This window comes from Thamnophis sirtalis, unplaced genomic scaffold (assembly GCF_051295495.1).
Source record: "Thamnophis sirtalis isolate CommonGarterSnake01/CBP01778 unplaced genomic scaffold, rThaSir2_p1.2 scaffold_1, whole genome shotgun sequence".
Classification (NCBI taxonomy): domain Eukaryota; kingdom Metazoa; phylum Chordata; class Lepidosauria; order Squamata; family Natricidae; genus Thamnophis; species Thamnophis sirtalis.
The window spans coordinates 60415211-60428567 of NW_028261381.1; the positions used below are offsets into that span (position 1 = coordinate 60415211).

Below are 13357 nucleotides of genomic sequence, written 5' to 3' on the forward strand. Positions count from 1 at the left end.
CCATCTTACTCTTTATATTTTCTCCAATATCTTCTGGAATAACATGAAATCATAACTGCAATTTGTTCTCTGTTCCTTCAAGGTAAAATTATCCATATCACCTTCATTCTTTGTATCTCTGTGTCCATTCTATGTTCCAGAAAACCCACTTTCTTGTTTATCTGTCAAATTTCTCGCATCACTTGATGTAATCTTTGATTTTTGTCTCCACTGCTCGTATTGTTTTAGCTGGATGTTCTTCCAACATAGTTCTCATAAAATTTAATTCACAAGATTTTCTTTGTTCCTGTAGTTTTTCTCTTGTCATTCTTAGACTTAATTACTTTTTATTAAATTTAATAAGTTTTTTAAGTTTTATTTTATATTAAGTTGGATCAAAAATCAATATTTTGTTTATTTAGTATTCTCTTTTATTCTGAACAGTCTGATAGTTTTGGCTCCCTCCAATAAAAAAATAATAATAAATCCTATGCAAAATCTTACTAGCAATTTTTTCAGTATTATTGCCTTTAGGTCTCTCTTATAGAAAAACAATAATTCTATTAAATTCCTCAATCTTCTATTAACAGTTCTGTTAAAAGTTAATTGCTTCCTCTTGTGGCTAATATTGAAATAATACTTAAATACAATGCAGCAAGGCAAATCAGGTATTCTTCTTAACCAATCATATTGTCTTTATTGAAGCCTCAAACTCTCAAAAAAGTTTATAAATCTTCCCAAAAGCAAGCAAAATTAGGCAGAGAAACTAAGCAAAAATTACTCATCTGATAAGAGATTTACAGCCATAAATGTGCAATTAATCTAGAAAAGGTTGTCTGTGTGTCATTTATTTTTCAGAAAGCATTTTATTGGAATACATGCTGGAATGTATTATATGCAACAAGTACAATAGTATTCAGCCAATAGATGATAGCGTTTGTATACTCTGGTCCTTTTGTTCTGAAGGTGGCCCTCCATGTTCTGTTTAAACCTCTTCAGCAAAGAAAATGTAATTATGCTACTTACAAATGTCATCTGTCCCACTGTTGAACAGTCTTATCATGAGGCTTTTTAAAAAAAATGCCCAATGAAAATCTACTTCCTTGTAATTTTAATGTGGCATTCCTCATCCTGCCTTCTGGAATATTTTTTTCCTATTTCCTGTACAACCCTTCAGAAAAAATCCTTCATCCGAAAGATAAAGACAGATATCATGTTCCCTTCAATCTTCTCCTTGCCCAGTTACATTTACAATCCTGTAAGAGCCATGGTGGCAGTGGTTAGAATGCAGTACTGCAGGCTACTTCTGCTGACTGCAATTTGGCAGTTCAAATCTCACCAGGCTCAAGGTTGACTCAGACTTCCATCCTTCCGAGGTCAATAAAATGAGAAATCCAGATTGTTGGGGGGCAATATGCTGACTCTGTAAACCACTTAGAGGGGCTGTAAAGCACTGTGAAGCGGTATATAAGTAAGTGCTATTGCTATTCAAGATCAATGTTGCATCAGAAGTTTATATCAAGACTACGGAAACCTAGTAAGGCATTTGTAGGATTATTTCCTTCAACTTTACAGAAAAACAAGCACAGGAAGATGCTTAATTAAACGATTTGAAAGATTTGGCCTTAAAGTGACAATGTAATAATCTATTTAGGGATCCACAACTTTCTGTATTATCTTCCAGCTCCCTCATTTACAAAAAATATACACCACTTCCCTTTCCAACTCTTCTATTAACACTAGGAATGGGTTATAAATAAAGGCAAATGGATGCTAGCAGTTTCCTTGCACCTTCAGATCTGAGTTACAGAATCAAAGCAGGAAAATAAGAAATATGAGTTACTCATTGTGTCTATATATTAATTAGCATTTCTCCCACATTCATGTTCTTCTCTTAAATTTTCTTCTTCCTGAGCTATTTTCTATTTTTTTTCATATTAATCTTGTTTGAGAGACATTTCCAATTAGCTCCAACTACTACATGATTCAAGAAATCAGGTCCATATTTATTTTCCAGTAATTAAGACAGGATAATTCCACATCCCCTTTTGACTGAAGATTTGCAACAGTTGGAAAGGAAAAAAAGATACCTCTGGAGGCAAGAGAGGTTGGTTCTTAGCCCTTATAGTTAAAAGGAAACTAAGAGTCTTCCTCACTTGTACATTTTTCTTTTGTAAATGATATTAAATGAGCAAAATTAAATCAGAGGGAATCCCAAATTACCACCTTAGTCATTTGTTATTATTGTAAATACAGCATTTTTATCTCCAAGAAACTATGACTATTCACAATAGTAGTAACTCAAAACAGCACAAAAGCAATCACACATCTTTTGACTCATTTTGCTAAAGAAACACATGGAGCCCAACACTAGAACTTTTTATTATGAAGGAAGAGGAAGACTGGTTTTGTTAAGACTTTCTTTTCAAGCTAGACTTTTTTTCAGCTGCAGTGACTAAATGTTTTGTTTTAGGTGGCTTCCCACTGAGAATTGCAAAGGGTTGCAACACACTCTGATGGTGTGATTGCTGCTTGCTATTCATCTGGTTTATATTTTTAAATTAGACAACTATGACTTCAAAACAGTAATTGTTGAGTTTGCAAAATACATTAAGCCAAAACCCAAGGAAACCTATTATTCAACTAAATGCACAATATATAAACTCAGCAAAAATATTCTTTCTCAGCCGGGGGAAGAAAGACTAGTACTTGAATTCTTAATTAGTCCATATTATGAAACTCATTTACTCTGTCATTTATTTTACCTTCAAAAAATATTAAGAAGCCCATTCCTTAATGGCACCATGAACATAAATATCAATTTTATATGTCAAAATAAATATTCTGGAGCTAAAAAGCAGAATGACTGTATTTAGTGTAGTTCCAGATTTCATTTTTCAGATATAATTTGGTAAAAACAGAATCTTGATAGTCAAATCCACTTGTACCTAGGAAAATATTCATTTTAATTGGATTGAACAACTTTCTTCCAATCTCGTGCCTCTGCTAAATCTAGAACAGGGGTATCAAACTCAAGGCTCTGGATGCGGCCCACATGGCACTTAAATCTGTAAGGGGCCGGCCTGGAAATTTCAAACGACTGGCCCCACGGTGCCTCTGCCAGCCAGAAATGGGCTGTGCAGCCTCCATACAGCCCATTTTTGGCCAGCAGACCTGCTGGAGGATGGGGAGGCAGAAAATGAGGTAGGGTGTGTGTAGCTCCCCCAAGCCCTGTTTTGACGGGCAGGGTGCTGCAGGAACTGTCCAGCCCATCTCCCTCCTGCTCCCCGCCCCCCTTGGCTGGCCCACGGAGAACTACAATGCTGATCCAGCCCTTGAAGAAATCCAGTTTGGCACCCCTGGCCTAGAAACAAGATCTGAAGGCAATAGTTCATATACCTACAGCTGCCCTCCAACTGCTGATTTTTTAAAGCATGTTGCTTCTGAATCTAAAGGTGGCCTACATCAGGGCTGTCAAACTCCCAGCCCGCGAGCCGGATTGTTCATGTGCTGGCCACGCCCACACCCAATTTAGTGAAGAGGGGGAAAGTCCTATTACGTCATGTGATGCTGCCATGGCATGAGTTTGACATCCTTGATCTACATCATTTGTGACCAACAGCCACAGATTTGCTTTCACCATCTCTTAGTCACCATTTCTTCCAGCAGGGTGAATAGGGATTCTTTACTTGGTCCTAAATAGACTCTAAATCTTCATGACTGGAGATTCCTCTTCTGTTCTGGTAATATAAGAAGAGAGTAAACACTGGAGAAATAGCTACTACTACAAATGTATGTGGTATGGCAGCCTGAACAAAGCAGAATGTAGAGAAGATCACTGCCCTTCCATAGTGAATTTATTTCCAACATATGCTGTAACTTCCACGGGTTCAGCTCCACTGATGTGATTCCCTTTTGACAAAGTTGTGTAGATTCCAATTTCACAATAAGATTGCTTTAAAAGTCATTGTTCAATTTTTAAGGACTCTAAAAATATTTTCCCTGAGATCCAGCAGACAAGATAGTGTTATAAATAATGGATATTTCATTTTAGTGGTATCATAAAATGTCAACATTTGGCAAACATTTCTCAGTAGTACATACAAATCAAGTGTTCCAAATTTCTCGGTTCCAGAATTCAGTGTTTATAGACTCTGAGAAAGAAGTCCAAACTGAAAAGTATAGCTGACAAAACTCTTACTCCAAACAAAATAGCCAATGGGATAAAACTATTTCCTATTTCATTCAGGATTTTAAAAACTGGTCTTATAAAGACTTGGTGTTGTAACAAATAAGAGACTAACTGGAATTAAATTATACTTGGCTGTGCAAAGCATTCACAGAAGGTACTTCACAAGTGCAAAAATCATGAGTGTGTAGATTAAGTCACTTGGTTCCGGGATCACTTTCAAAACAGCTACACAAGCTTGGAAAAACAGAGGGCTGCTTTAATGACCCAATGTGAAGTGCTGTGCTCACATTGTTGCATGTTACAAAGCATCTCTTTCAAACCCTTTGCTCAGTTCAATTATAGATAACGGTAACTTTAATTACTTACAATAACACAAATACTAAGTTCAAGACAATGGTCCTGAGACACTTGCGTTAAGTATCACAAAGTTTTCCTAAACTATCACTCTGCAAGCAACTTGCATGGGATCTGTGGAAGGAAGGCTGACAGACCAAACAGTATCTTGCAAAAAACCTTCCTTCTTCCATTTTCCTGCTCACTTGGGAATTTGAGCAATTTTTGGCCTGGGGTTTTATGAAGAGTGAGAGCTGAGAGACTTTACATTAACACTGACATGCTTGATCTGAGCCTGGACATTTTCTTTCAAGAAATCTGTGCATGGTGTAGTGGTAGATGTTATTCCAATCTTCTCAGTCCTATTAAAATAGGGGAAAGTGGAACAAAAGCATACACTAGTAACCGTGAACATACACGGCTGCAAGTTGCAAGATGATTTGGTTCTTAAGAAAAGTTTGGCAGAGGAAGGAGGGAAGGTCAAACTTCCTTCTTAAGTGCCAGCCAACAACTGGAAGACAAAAAATAGCCTCAGTTTCCAAAAGTGGATTACTCGCTAATGGAAACAAGAGAAGTCGCCCTTGTAGTGAATTGCAAGAGACTTTGCTTAAACTCACAAAAACTGTTTCAGCATCAATTTGCTATATATTTTATCTTCCTGCAGAAGAACAGCATGTAGGAATTGGGGATGCATGGTGGGTTTTTAAAAAAAAATTGCTCTGCCATCCATGAGACGAGACTCTTCCTGGGAGGCTGTGATCCCACTTCATAAGGTAAAGGTGAAGCTTCCCCTTGTACATATGTGCTAGACGTTCCAGACTCTAGGGGGCGGTGCTCATCTCTGTTTCAAAGCCCAAGAGTCAGCGCTGTCTGAAGACGTCTCCATGATCATGTGGCCGGCATGACTAATCACGGAACGCTGTTACTTTCCCACCAAAGGTGGTCCCTATTTTTCTACTTGCATTTTTACATGCTTTCGAACTGCTAGGTTGGCAGAAGCTGGGACAAGTAACAGGAGCTCGCTCCATTACGCGATGCTAGGGATTATCATATCACCACTTATCATAGTAAATGGATAAGCAGCACTGGAATCAGTGTTTCTGAACAAAAAAGTAAAGTAAAGGCAGCCATTCCCATCATATTGTGGTGTAAAGACCAGTAATCCAAGTTGGATGTTTCTCAGTGTGACAAAATCCATTTTGTGCCTGCACTGCTCCTCACAGAAGTCTGATTCAGCCCCTACACTGGACTGAACTCTCCACTTAAAGGTTTGCTTTGTAGACATCCTTTCGTAGCCGCACTTCCTTCAGTACCCGGGCCCGGAAGGTGTCCCAATCCTCATCCCTTTGGCGCTGGAGGCCCATGGATTCCTGAATCTCCTGACAGTGAGTCCGTAAGAAAGGATTATACTGCTTTTCTTCACCAATGGTGGAAGGACACTGTGGGAGACAGAGAATGAATTGGTTACTTATTCTGAATGAAAAAAAGAAAAAACAGCAGCAGATACTTCTCAGAGAGTAAAGAAGATAACCATGATAGAAACATGCAAGAAGTATTATCTAAACAAAAGGGCATTTTTAAAGACATACCTCCATGATTCTTTGGAATATAAGAAGGAAAGGAGACCTGAGCACTTTATAGCCCACAGGCCACATTTAGCCTACTGGACATTCCTGACCAGGCCATAGTGGTCAGTAACAGAAAGTCAGCATCAGAAGCGGTAGCTTCTGGAAGGAGGGTGGGAGCAAGGCGACAGTGTCCACAATGGTCCCGGTTTCTCATGTGGCCCCTTGGAAAAATTAATTGCCTAGGGTACAGGATAATATTCTGCTAATAAAACACTAAATAATAAAACATCACTCTTCAAACTGCTGGGACATGATGGCTGTATTGCCTCTAATCTAATCTGGGAGGGTGTCCTCGCTTAAGGACGCTTTAGTGACCATTCGAAGTTACAATGGCACTGAAAAGTTTCCTTTATCCTCAATTCTCACGCTGAGGACTACTGCAGCGTCCCCACCGTTACAGGATCAAAGAATTGGGACACTTCGCAACCGCTGGGTGTTTCTGACCAACACAGCATCCGGTGATCATAGGATTGCCATCTGCACACTTGACAAACAGTTTTTTTTGTTAAGTAAAGTCAATGGAGTAGCCAGCAGATAAATGGCAAGTCGGGGTCAGGTGGTGTGTCATTTAACGACTGCCATTTGCTTAAGAGACAAGTGGGAGTGATATAAGCCTGTCATGCCAATGTATAGTTTAATGATCTGAGTTGCTTGTCCCAACTGTGTTCTTTAAATGAGGATTATCTGATTGCTACGTGGCAACTAAAGGGGGGAAGGAAAAACATACACAGCTGCTGAAGTATGTCGTTCTTAAAGAAATTACGAACCCCAAAATGGCTTCCCACCTCTCCACCCCATGTTTTCTTTGGGTGGTGAGGGATGGATCCCCTGCCATGAAAGAAATACCCCATGGATACAAACAGAGCCACTCCTTACTGTGCTTCTCTTTTCAAGCCGCTGTTGGTTCACCCACTGGAGCTTCTGTTTTAGAATGGGGTTTTCTGCCTCCAGAAGGCTTGCAAACATTAGGCATTCATGTGCATACTCATGCCCTAAAGAAAGAGGATGAACAGTCAATACCGTCAGTGGTGGGATTCAAAAATTTTTACTACCGGTTCTGTGGGCATGGCTTGGTGGGCATGGCAGGGGAAGGTTACTGCAAAATCCCCATTTCCTCCCAATCAGCTGGGACTTGGAAGGCAGAGAATAGATGGGGGCTGGGCCAGTTACCAGTTCTCCGAACTACTCAACATTTCCGCTATCAGTTCTCCAGAACTGGTCAGAACCTGCTGAGTACCACCTCTGAATACGGTGTAGTCATCCAGGGTCTCTCAACATCTCTGCTACTTCTGTATTTTGCTTAATTTCTGATTCCCAAACAGTGGTTTTCCTTTGAGAATCCCGCAGGCTGCGGTAGTAGAATCTTCGGGCCAAGCTCAAGGCAGTTTTTTAAGTGGTCCAATACCATTTCAGAACCATTGCTGGATCATTGATGAAGGTCATTCGGGGGGGGGGGGGGCTTTGCTTACACACAGGTAGTTCTCAACATACGATAACAATAGGGATGGGAATCTCCATCACAACGAGATGTGGTTATAAAACATGACCACATCACTTAGCAATGGCAATTCTTGCAGTCCTAGTTGCTGTTGTTAGCTGAATCTCACGATCATTAGGTGAGGCAACTTCCTGCCAGTTTTCCAGAACCCAAGTGAGTGGAGAAGCTGGCAGGATGTTGCATATCCCAGGGGGCTTGCAAGCAGGTAGGTAATGCCAGGTAGGATACAGTGGATGAGAACACGAGGGAGTGAGGCAAGGCTTGGGCAGCAGTGGTTAGTATGTAGTACTGCAGGCTACTTCTGCTGACTGCCGGCTGACTGCAATTTGGCAGTTCGAATCTCAGCAGGCTCAAGGTTGACTCATTTCATTTCATTTGTCTTGTATGCCGCCCACTCCCAGAGGACTCCAGGTGGCTCACAACAGACAAGGGAAAGGGGATAAATAGACAAGACAACACTTTAAAAAAAGACGCAACATTCACAATTTCCATGGGGCTGGATGTTTCACAAGCCCCGCCGGCCTGCTGGAGCAGCCAGGACTTGGTGGCTTTGCGGAAGGCCAGGAGGGTAGTAAGGGTCCGGATCTCCACGGGGAGGTCATTCCAGAGGGCTGGAGCTGCAACAGAGAAGGCTCTTCCCCGGGGAGTCGCCAGCCGACATTGGCTGGCAGATGGAATCTGGAGGAGACCTAACCTGTGAGATCTTATCGGTCTGAGGGAGGTAATCAGCAGGAGGCGGTCTCTTAGGTACCCAGGTCTGATGCCATGTAGGGTTTTATAGGTAGCAACCAGCACCTTGAAGCGGATTCGGAGACTAATGGGTAGCCAGTGCAGCTCGCGGAGGATAGGTATGACGTGGGTGTACCTAGGTGCACCCACAATCGCTCGCGCAGCTGCATTCTGGACTAACTGAAGTCTTCGAACACTCTTCAAGGGCAGCCCCATGTAGAGCGCATTACAGTAGTAGACTCAGCCTTCCATCCTTCCAAGATCAGTAAAATGTTTGGGGGGGGGGATATGCTGACTGTGTAAACCGCTTAGGGAGGGCTGTAAAGCACTGTAAAGGGGTATATAAGTTTAAGTGCTATTGCTATTGGGAAAAGTGGAAAGGAAGCATGGTAAGGCTCAGTGAGGATTCCCAAAGGTAATATCATGAGGCTCAGAGAAAACATACAAGGAGGTAAAGGCGGCACTCTAAGAGGAGAAAATGTAGTTTTTTTATTCTAAGTTCAAACACTGGGAGGTGGGAAGGGAAGGGGAGTTGAAACACAAAACAAAAAGGGATGCATGGTCTACCTGGCCAAAGCAGGGTATCTTCAGCCAAGTTAGCTGCTATGTCTAATGAAGCCAGCATTGTTTCTGGTGTGCCTTCAAAGATCCGACCTAGAGATCACAAGGAACAAATTCATTTGACCAAGGAGGAGGACATGAGGGACACTTCGCTGCCTATATTTCAATACAACAGTTGGTTTCCTCTTCACATACTGCACCTACTGATGTCTTCCCTCCCCTTAAATTTGTGCCCGCCTTCAAACAAACCACTACATAATTTCAGATAGGAAGGCCCATATTTCCATGTTTTAGGTACTGAGAGGCCATTCCAGATGCTTGCAGAGGTGTCTGCTGCCCTCCAATGGCTAACAGAGGCAATATTCACAATTCCCATCAGGGAAGGAAATAATTCATGAGGGTGAGCCTGAAATACAAGGAAGTCAAATTGGTTTCCTCCTTCAACTGGAAACTTACCACAGCCAGAGAGGAAGAGGAGGTCTCCCGAGAAGAGAGAGCTAGAACCTTCAAACGGTTTCCCATCCAAGACATAGACCATGTGCCCTAGAGTGTGACCTGGAGTAAAGAGGGCCTTGAAGTTCAGGCGCCCAATCACTATAGTCTCCTTGTCCATGACAGGACTGAAAAGGAACAGCATGTTTATGGTCACAAGCTGAAAGGGACATCAGAGAGCAGAATCATCTTATAATATTTAGATGAACACAAAACAATAAGGTGAGACGTCTTATAATATTTAGACCAGCAGGAGAGGAGGGCCATTGTTCTCCATCACTCTCAAGACCATACAATTATCTCTCTAATGCAATCTCCAAAAAAGGTCTAGCTGAGAAGAGGATTTGTCTTCACACTGTAAGACCAGCATGTTTTATACCCACCTTCACCAAAGGGGAGCAGAAATCAAAGCTCACTTACTCTGTCAGCTCGGGAATGTCATCAAAGCTGCTTCCAAAGACTCGGCAGGAACCATACCATCGCCGCAGGGTTGTATTCCCTCCACTGTGATCCCTGACAGAGGAGGCACATGTCCATCTTAATTCACTTCCATCATGATTGCAATGCCACATCTATAGGCATATTCTCCAATAAAACCTGCTAGACTACAGGAGTATCAAACTTGATTTCATTGGGGGCCACATCAGGGTTGTTTGACCTCGGGGTGGGGGGGGCAGCTTGACCTCACTCATCAGGGGCGCCTGTGGTGGCCCGAGCATTCTGCCAGCGAACACGGGCTCCCGATCTCCGTATTTGGCTGCAATGGCCTCCTGCAACCCTCTGCCAGAAGAGCTGCATGAGCTCTGTTTTCACTGGTAGAGGCACCACAGGCCGGTCCTTCACTGTTTCCAGAGTGGCCCTGCAGACCAGCTCTAAGCACCCCTGTGGACCGGATCCAGCCGCACGCCTTGAGTGTGACACCCCAGTGCTAAAATAATTTCTTCCAAGGAAAAGATTAATTTCTCAAGTGCACACATTTGTCCTAACAAATGATAGCAACAACTCTCTTCTGCTAAGATTTTACTTAATATACACACATTTTAGAGTTTTCCAACATTTCCCCTTGTCTGCAACCCATCAAGAAAAGGGAAAAAGAAATCTCTTACCAATGTTTATGAGTACACAGGATAGCTTCCAGTGTCACTTTCTCTTCCTGAATCACTCTCTGTGTGAAAAAAGGGGGAATTCAAGCACTGTTCTATAATTCCACTACATACATACCTTTTTCCCTCCACTTGAATTTGGAGTCAGGTATGGCATCTAACTAAGCAGGTGCATGATAGAAGTTTGCTCCAGGAAGACTCCCACCACATTATCATCTTTTGAAGAAGACGAAAGGAGGGGGGGGGATTACGGATGTATGCATGCATTATTTTGCAGATGTAAGCACACCTTTTGGTGCTTGGGGCTCAGAGTTTTCTTTTATGGAAGTGGACCATTGAGGCAGGGGTGGGTTCCGGCCACCATTACTACTGGTTCAGTAGTAAAAAGAATTTTTGCGTGTGTGTGCATTTTCACTTAAAATGATCTGCACATGCGCACATCATTTAAAAAGGAATAAAAATTAGATTTTCCCGATGAAGATTGTTCTGCGCATGTGCAGAAGAGAAAATCAAGATGGCACCGCCGATCATAGAACTGGTACAGTCATATGATCGCTAGAGTTACTACCTATTTGGCCAAAACGAACCAAATAGGTAGGAACCCACCTCTGCATTGAGGGTGACAGATATGCTAACTAGAAGGGACCTTAGCAGACACGGTAGGATTTTTCAACTTTAAATGATTTCTTCATTACAAGAAAGAAAATAGAATTGTAAAACTATAAGGTTCCAACTAGTTTCCACATATTGCCCATATTTTTTTTAAAAGGAACAATGGTTGGAGAGGGCTCCAGACACAAACAAAAAAGGAGATCTTTTATCAATTCTTCTCTGAGGACTATTTTCAGAGTATTCGTGTTCTAAGAGGAAACAGTTAGCAAGTCGAGATTAAAACAGGGATTGGGAAAAGAAGGGAGAGGGAGAGAGAGAGAGATGTCCATATTGACAGGGCAGAGGGAAGCTTTCTGTAGCAGCCTTCATCAAGCTACGAGAAATGTCCCATAAAAGGCCACCATAATGAACAGTTGTATGCTCTCCCAGCTTCGTTGTTCTCCTGCAGATGATTCATTGCCCTGTACTGATGTTACCTAGTTTGGACAATGAAATATCCAGAAGGAAACACCCAAGCACAGAGAGCACCAAGGACTCCTCATTTCAATTTTGAACTACCAATATGTTCCTCTATCACAGTGGTTCTCAACCTTCCTAATGTTGCGATCCTTTAATACAGTTCCTCATGTTGTGGTAACCCCCAACCAACGCTCCGTCATGCCAAAACCCCACCCCTCGGCTCCGATTGGCTTGGAACCCAATAGCCGGAACCCAATTTCTCCCCCCTCCCCATACACACATATAGACTCCCTCTCTTCTTTTTTTACATTTGCGTTTCTCCTACTTCCCTGCGTGTGCGTCTGCGTGTGTATTTGTGGGTGTGTGCGTGCACGCATGTGTGCGCGCGTGAGAGAGAGCGACATAGCATGCTTTAGAGTCTAAAGAGTTAGAGTTCCGATGGTCTTAGGGTCGCGACCCACAGGTTGAGAACCGCTGCTCTATCAGAATAGAAGTATATCTCTTACCACATTGCAGGACAGAATCAGGACAAACTAGCAATAGATGTCACAAGGGATCCAGGGCTTCAGTCTCTCTCTCTCCCGCTTCTGCTTTTGTAAAAACCAGAGTCACGGAACTAGAAAAGGGGGTTGGTGGTGCTGAAGTGTTTTATATCAAAATTGCAGTTCCACAGCTATTTTCAGATCAGTATCTTTCCTCTGACAGTTGATAAAGCAATGGGGGAGGGGGGGAGAAGAAGAGGAAGATGTGATTCTGATCAGAAAGCAGCCAAGAGGAAATGGTCAAAACTTCCTTAGGCCCAATGCTTTGTGACACGAATGTCCATGTTCATGCACACACACAGAGCCTATATTTATGTCAGGAAAGGAAAAAGCTGAGAATGCCACCACACAAGATTGTCCAGATTCTTCTACTTTGTGTAAAGAGGGCGCAGGGCGGGGGAAGAAGAGAGAGAGAGAGAGAGAGAGAGAGAGAGAGAGAGAGAGGGAGGGAGGGAGGGAGGGAGGGAGGGAGAGAGAGGGAGAGGGAGAGGGAGAGAGAGAGAGAGAGAGAGAGAGAGAGAGAGAGAGAGAGAAGGCAAGAGTCTTGGACAGGGGTTTGATAGCAGGGGCAGTTAAGTTCATATAAACACGATTGCTCCACCTGTACAAGATCACACTTGACTGCTGTTTGCACGTCAATGCCAAGTATTACCAGTTGCTGACGTTTCTGATTTAGCAAGCTAATTTCCTTGCCTACTGCTCCTAGAGAGTTATACGTAAGCTTCAGTGTCCAAGAAGATACTAAGTTTTTGATTGTGGGCCATTATTCCATCCAAAACACAAAAGTACCTGCTCCATCTAGTGTTCAAACTGTCATTAACTTGGGAATTTTTGTCTAGCTGTGCTATTTATTATACCTTTAACATTAATCTCGTAAGTAGTGTTATTGATTTCTGTACCACAAACCATTACCAAAATGGCCTGCTAAGATGATCTGGTTTGATTTAACGGTGTTTATTTTTTTAACAGAGTAATTAACTGCCTTTATGATACTAGGTAGTTGCTTCATCTTCATATCTGAAAACTATTCACTTTACTTAGATATCAACTTTCCTCTTAAAAGAACCATAGAAGGGCACCAAACACCATATCATAATATAGCAGTTAAACCTTCTAATAAAAAAAGCAGAAGATACCAATTAACAATAACATAACCAGCATTAAATGGTTTCAGCTACTGCAGTATTTTCTCACAAATATCTGAATGAGCAGATATTTTTGCAGTTATC

The 13357-nt window shown here is 42.1% G+C and overlaps 1 protein-coding gene across 2 annotated transcripts in view; it reads right to left on the bottom strand.

Moving 5' to 3' along the window:
- Positions 1 to 825: 825 nt before the first annotated feature.
- The window catches only part of PNKD (PNKD metallo-beta-lactamase domain containing), a 38850-nt gene continuing 26318 nt past the window's right edge, over positions 826 to 13357 (bottom strand). For both annotated transcript variants that reach the window (XM_014058914.2, XM_087712748.1), the window contains 6 exons: positions 10519 to 10577; positions 9833 to 9925; positions 9377 to 9540; positions 8927 to 9013; positions 7009 to 7124; positions 826 to 5943 (listed from right to left, as the gene is read on the bottom strand). In XM_014058914.2, coding sequence (XP_013914389.2) covers positions 5767 to 5943; positions 7009 to 7124; positions 8927 to 9013; positions 9377 to 9540; positions 9833 to 9925; positions 10519 to 10577 — 696 coding nt within the window. In that variant the 3' untranslated portion in view covers positions 826 to 5766. The remainder of the gene's footprint in view (positions 5944 to 7008; positions 7125 to 8926; positions 9014 to 9376; positions 9541 to 9832; positions 9926 to 10518; positions 10578 to 13357) is intronic.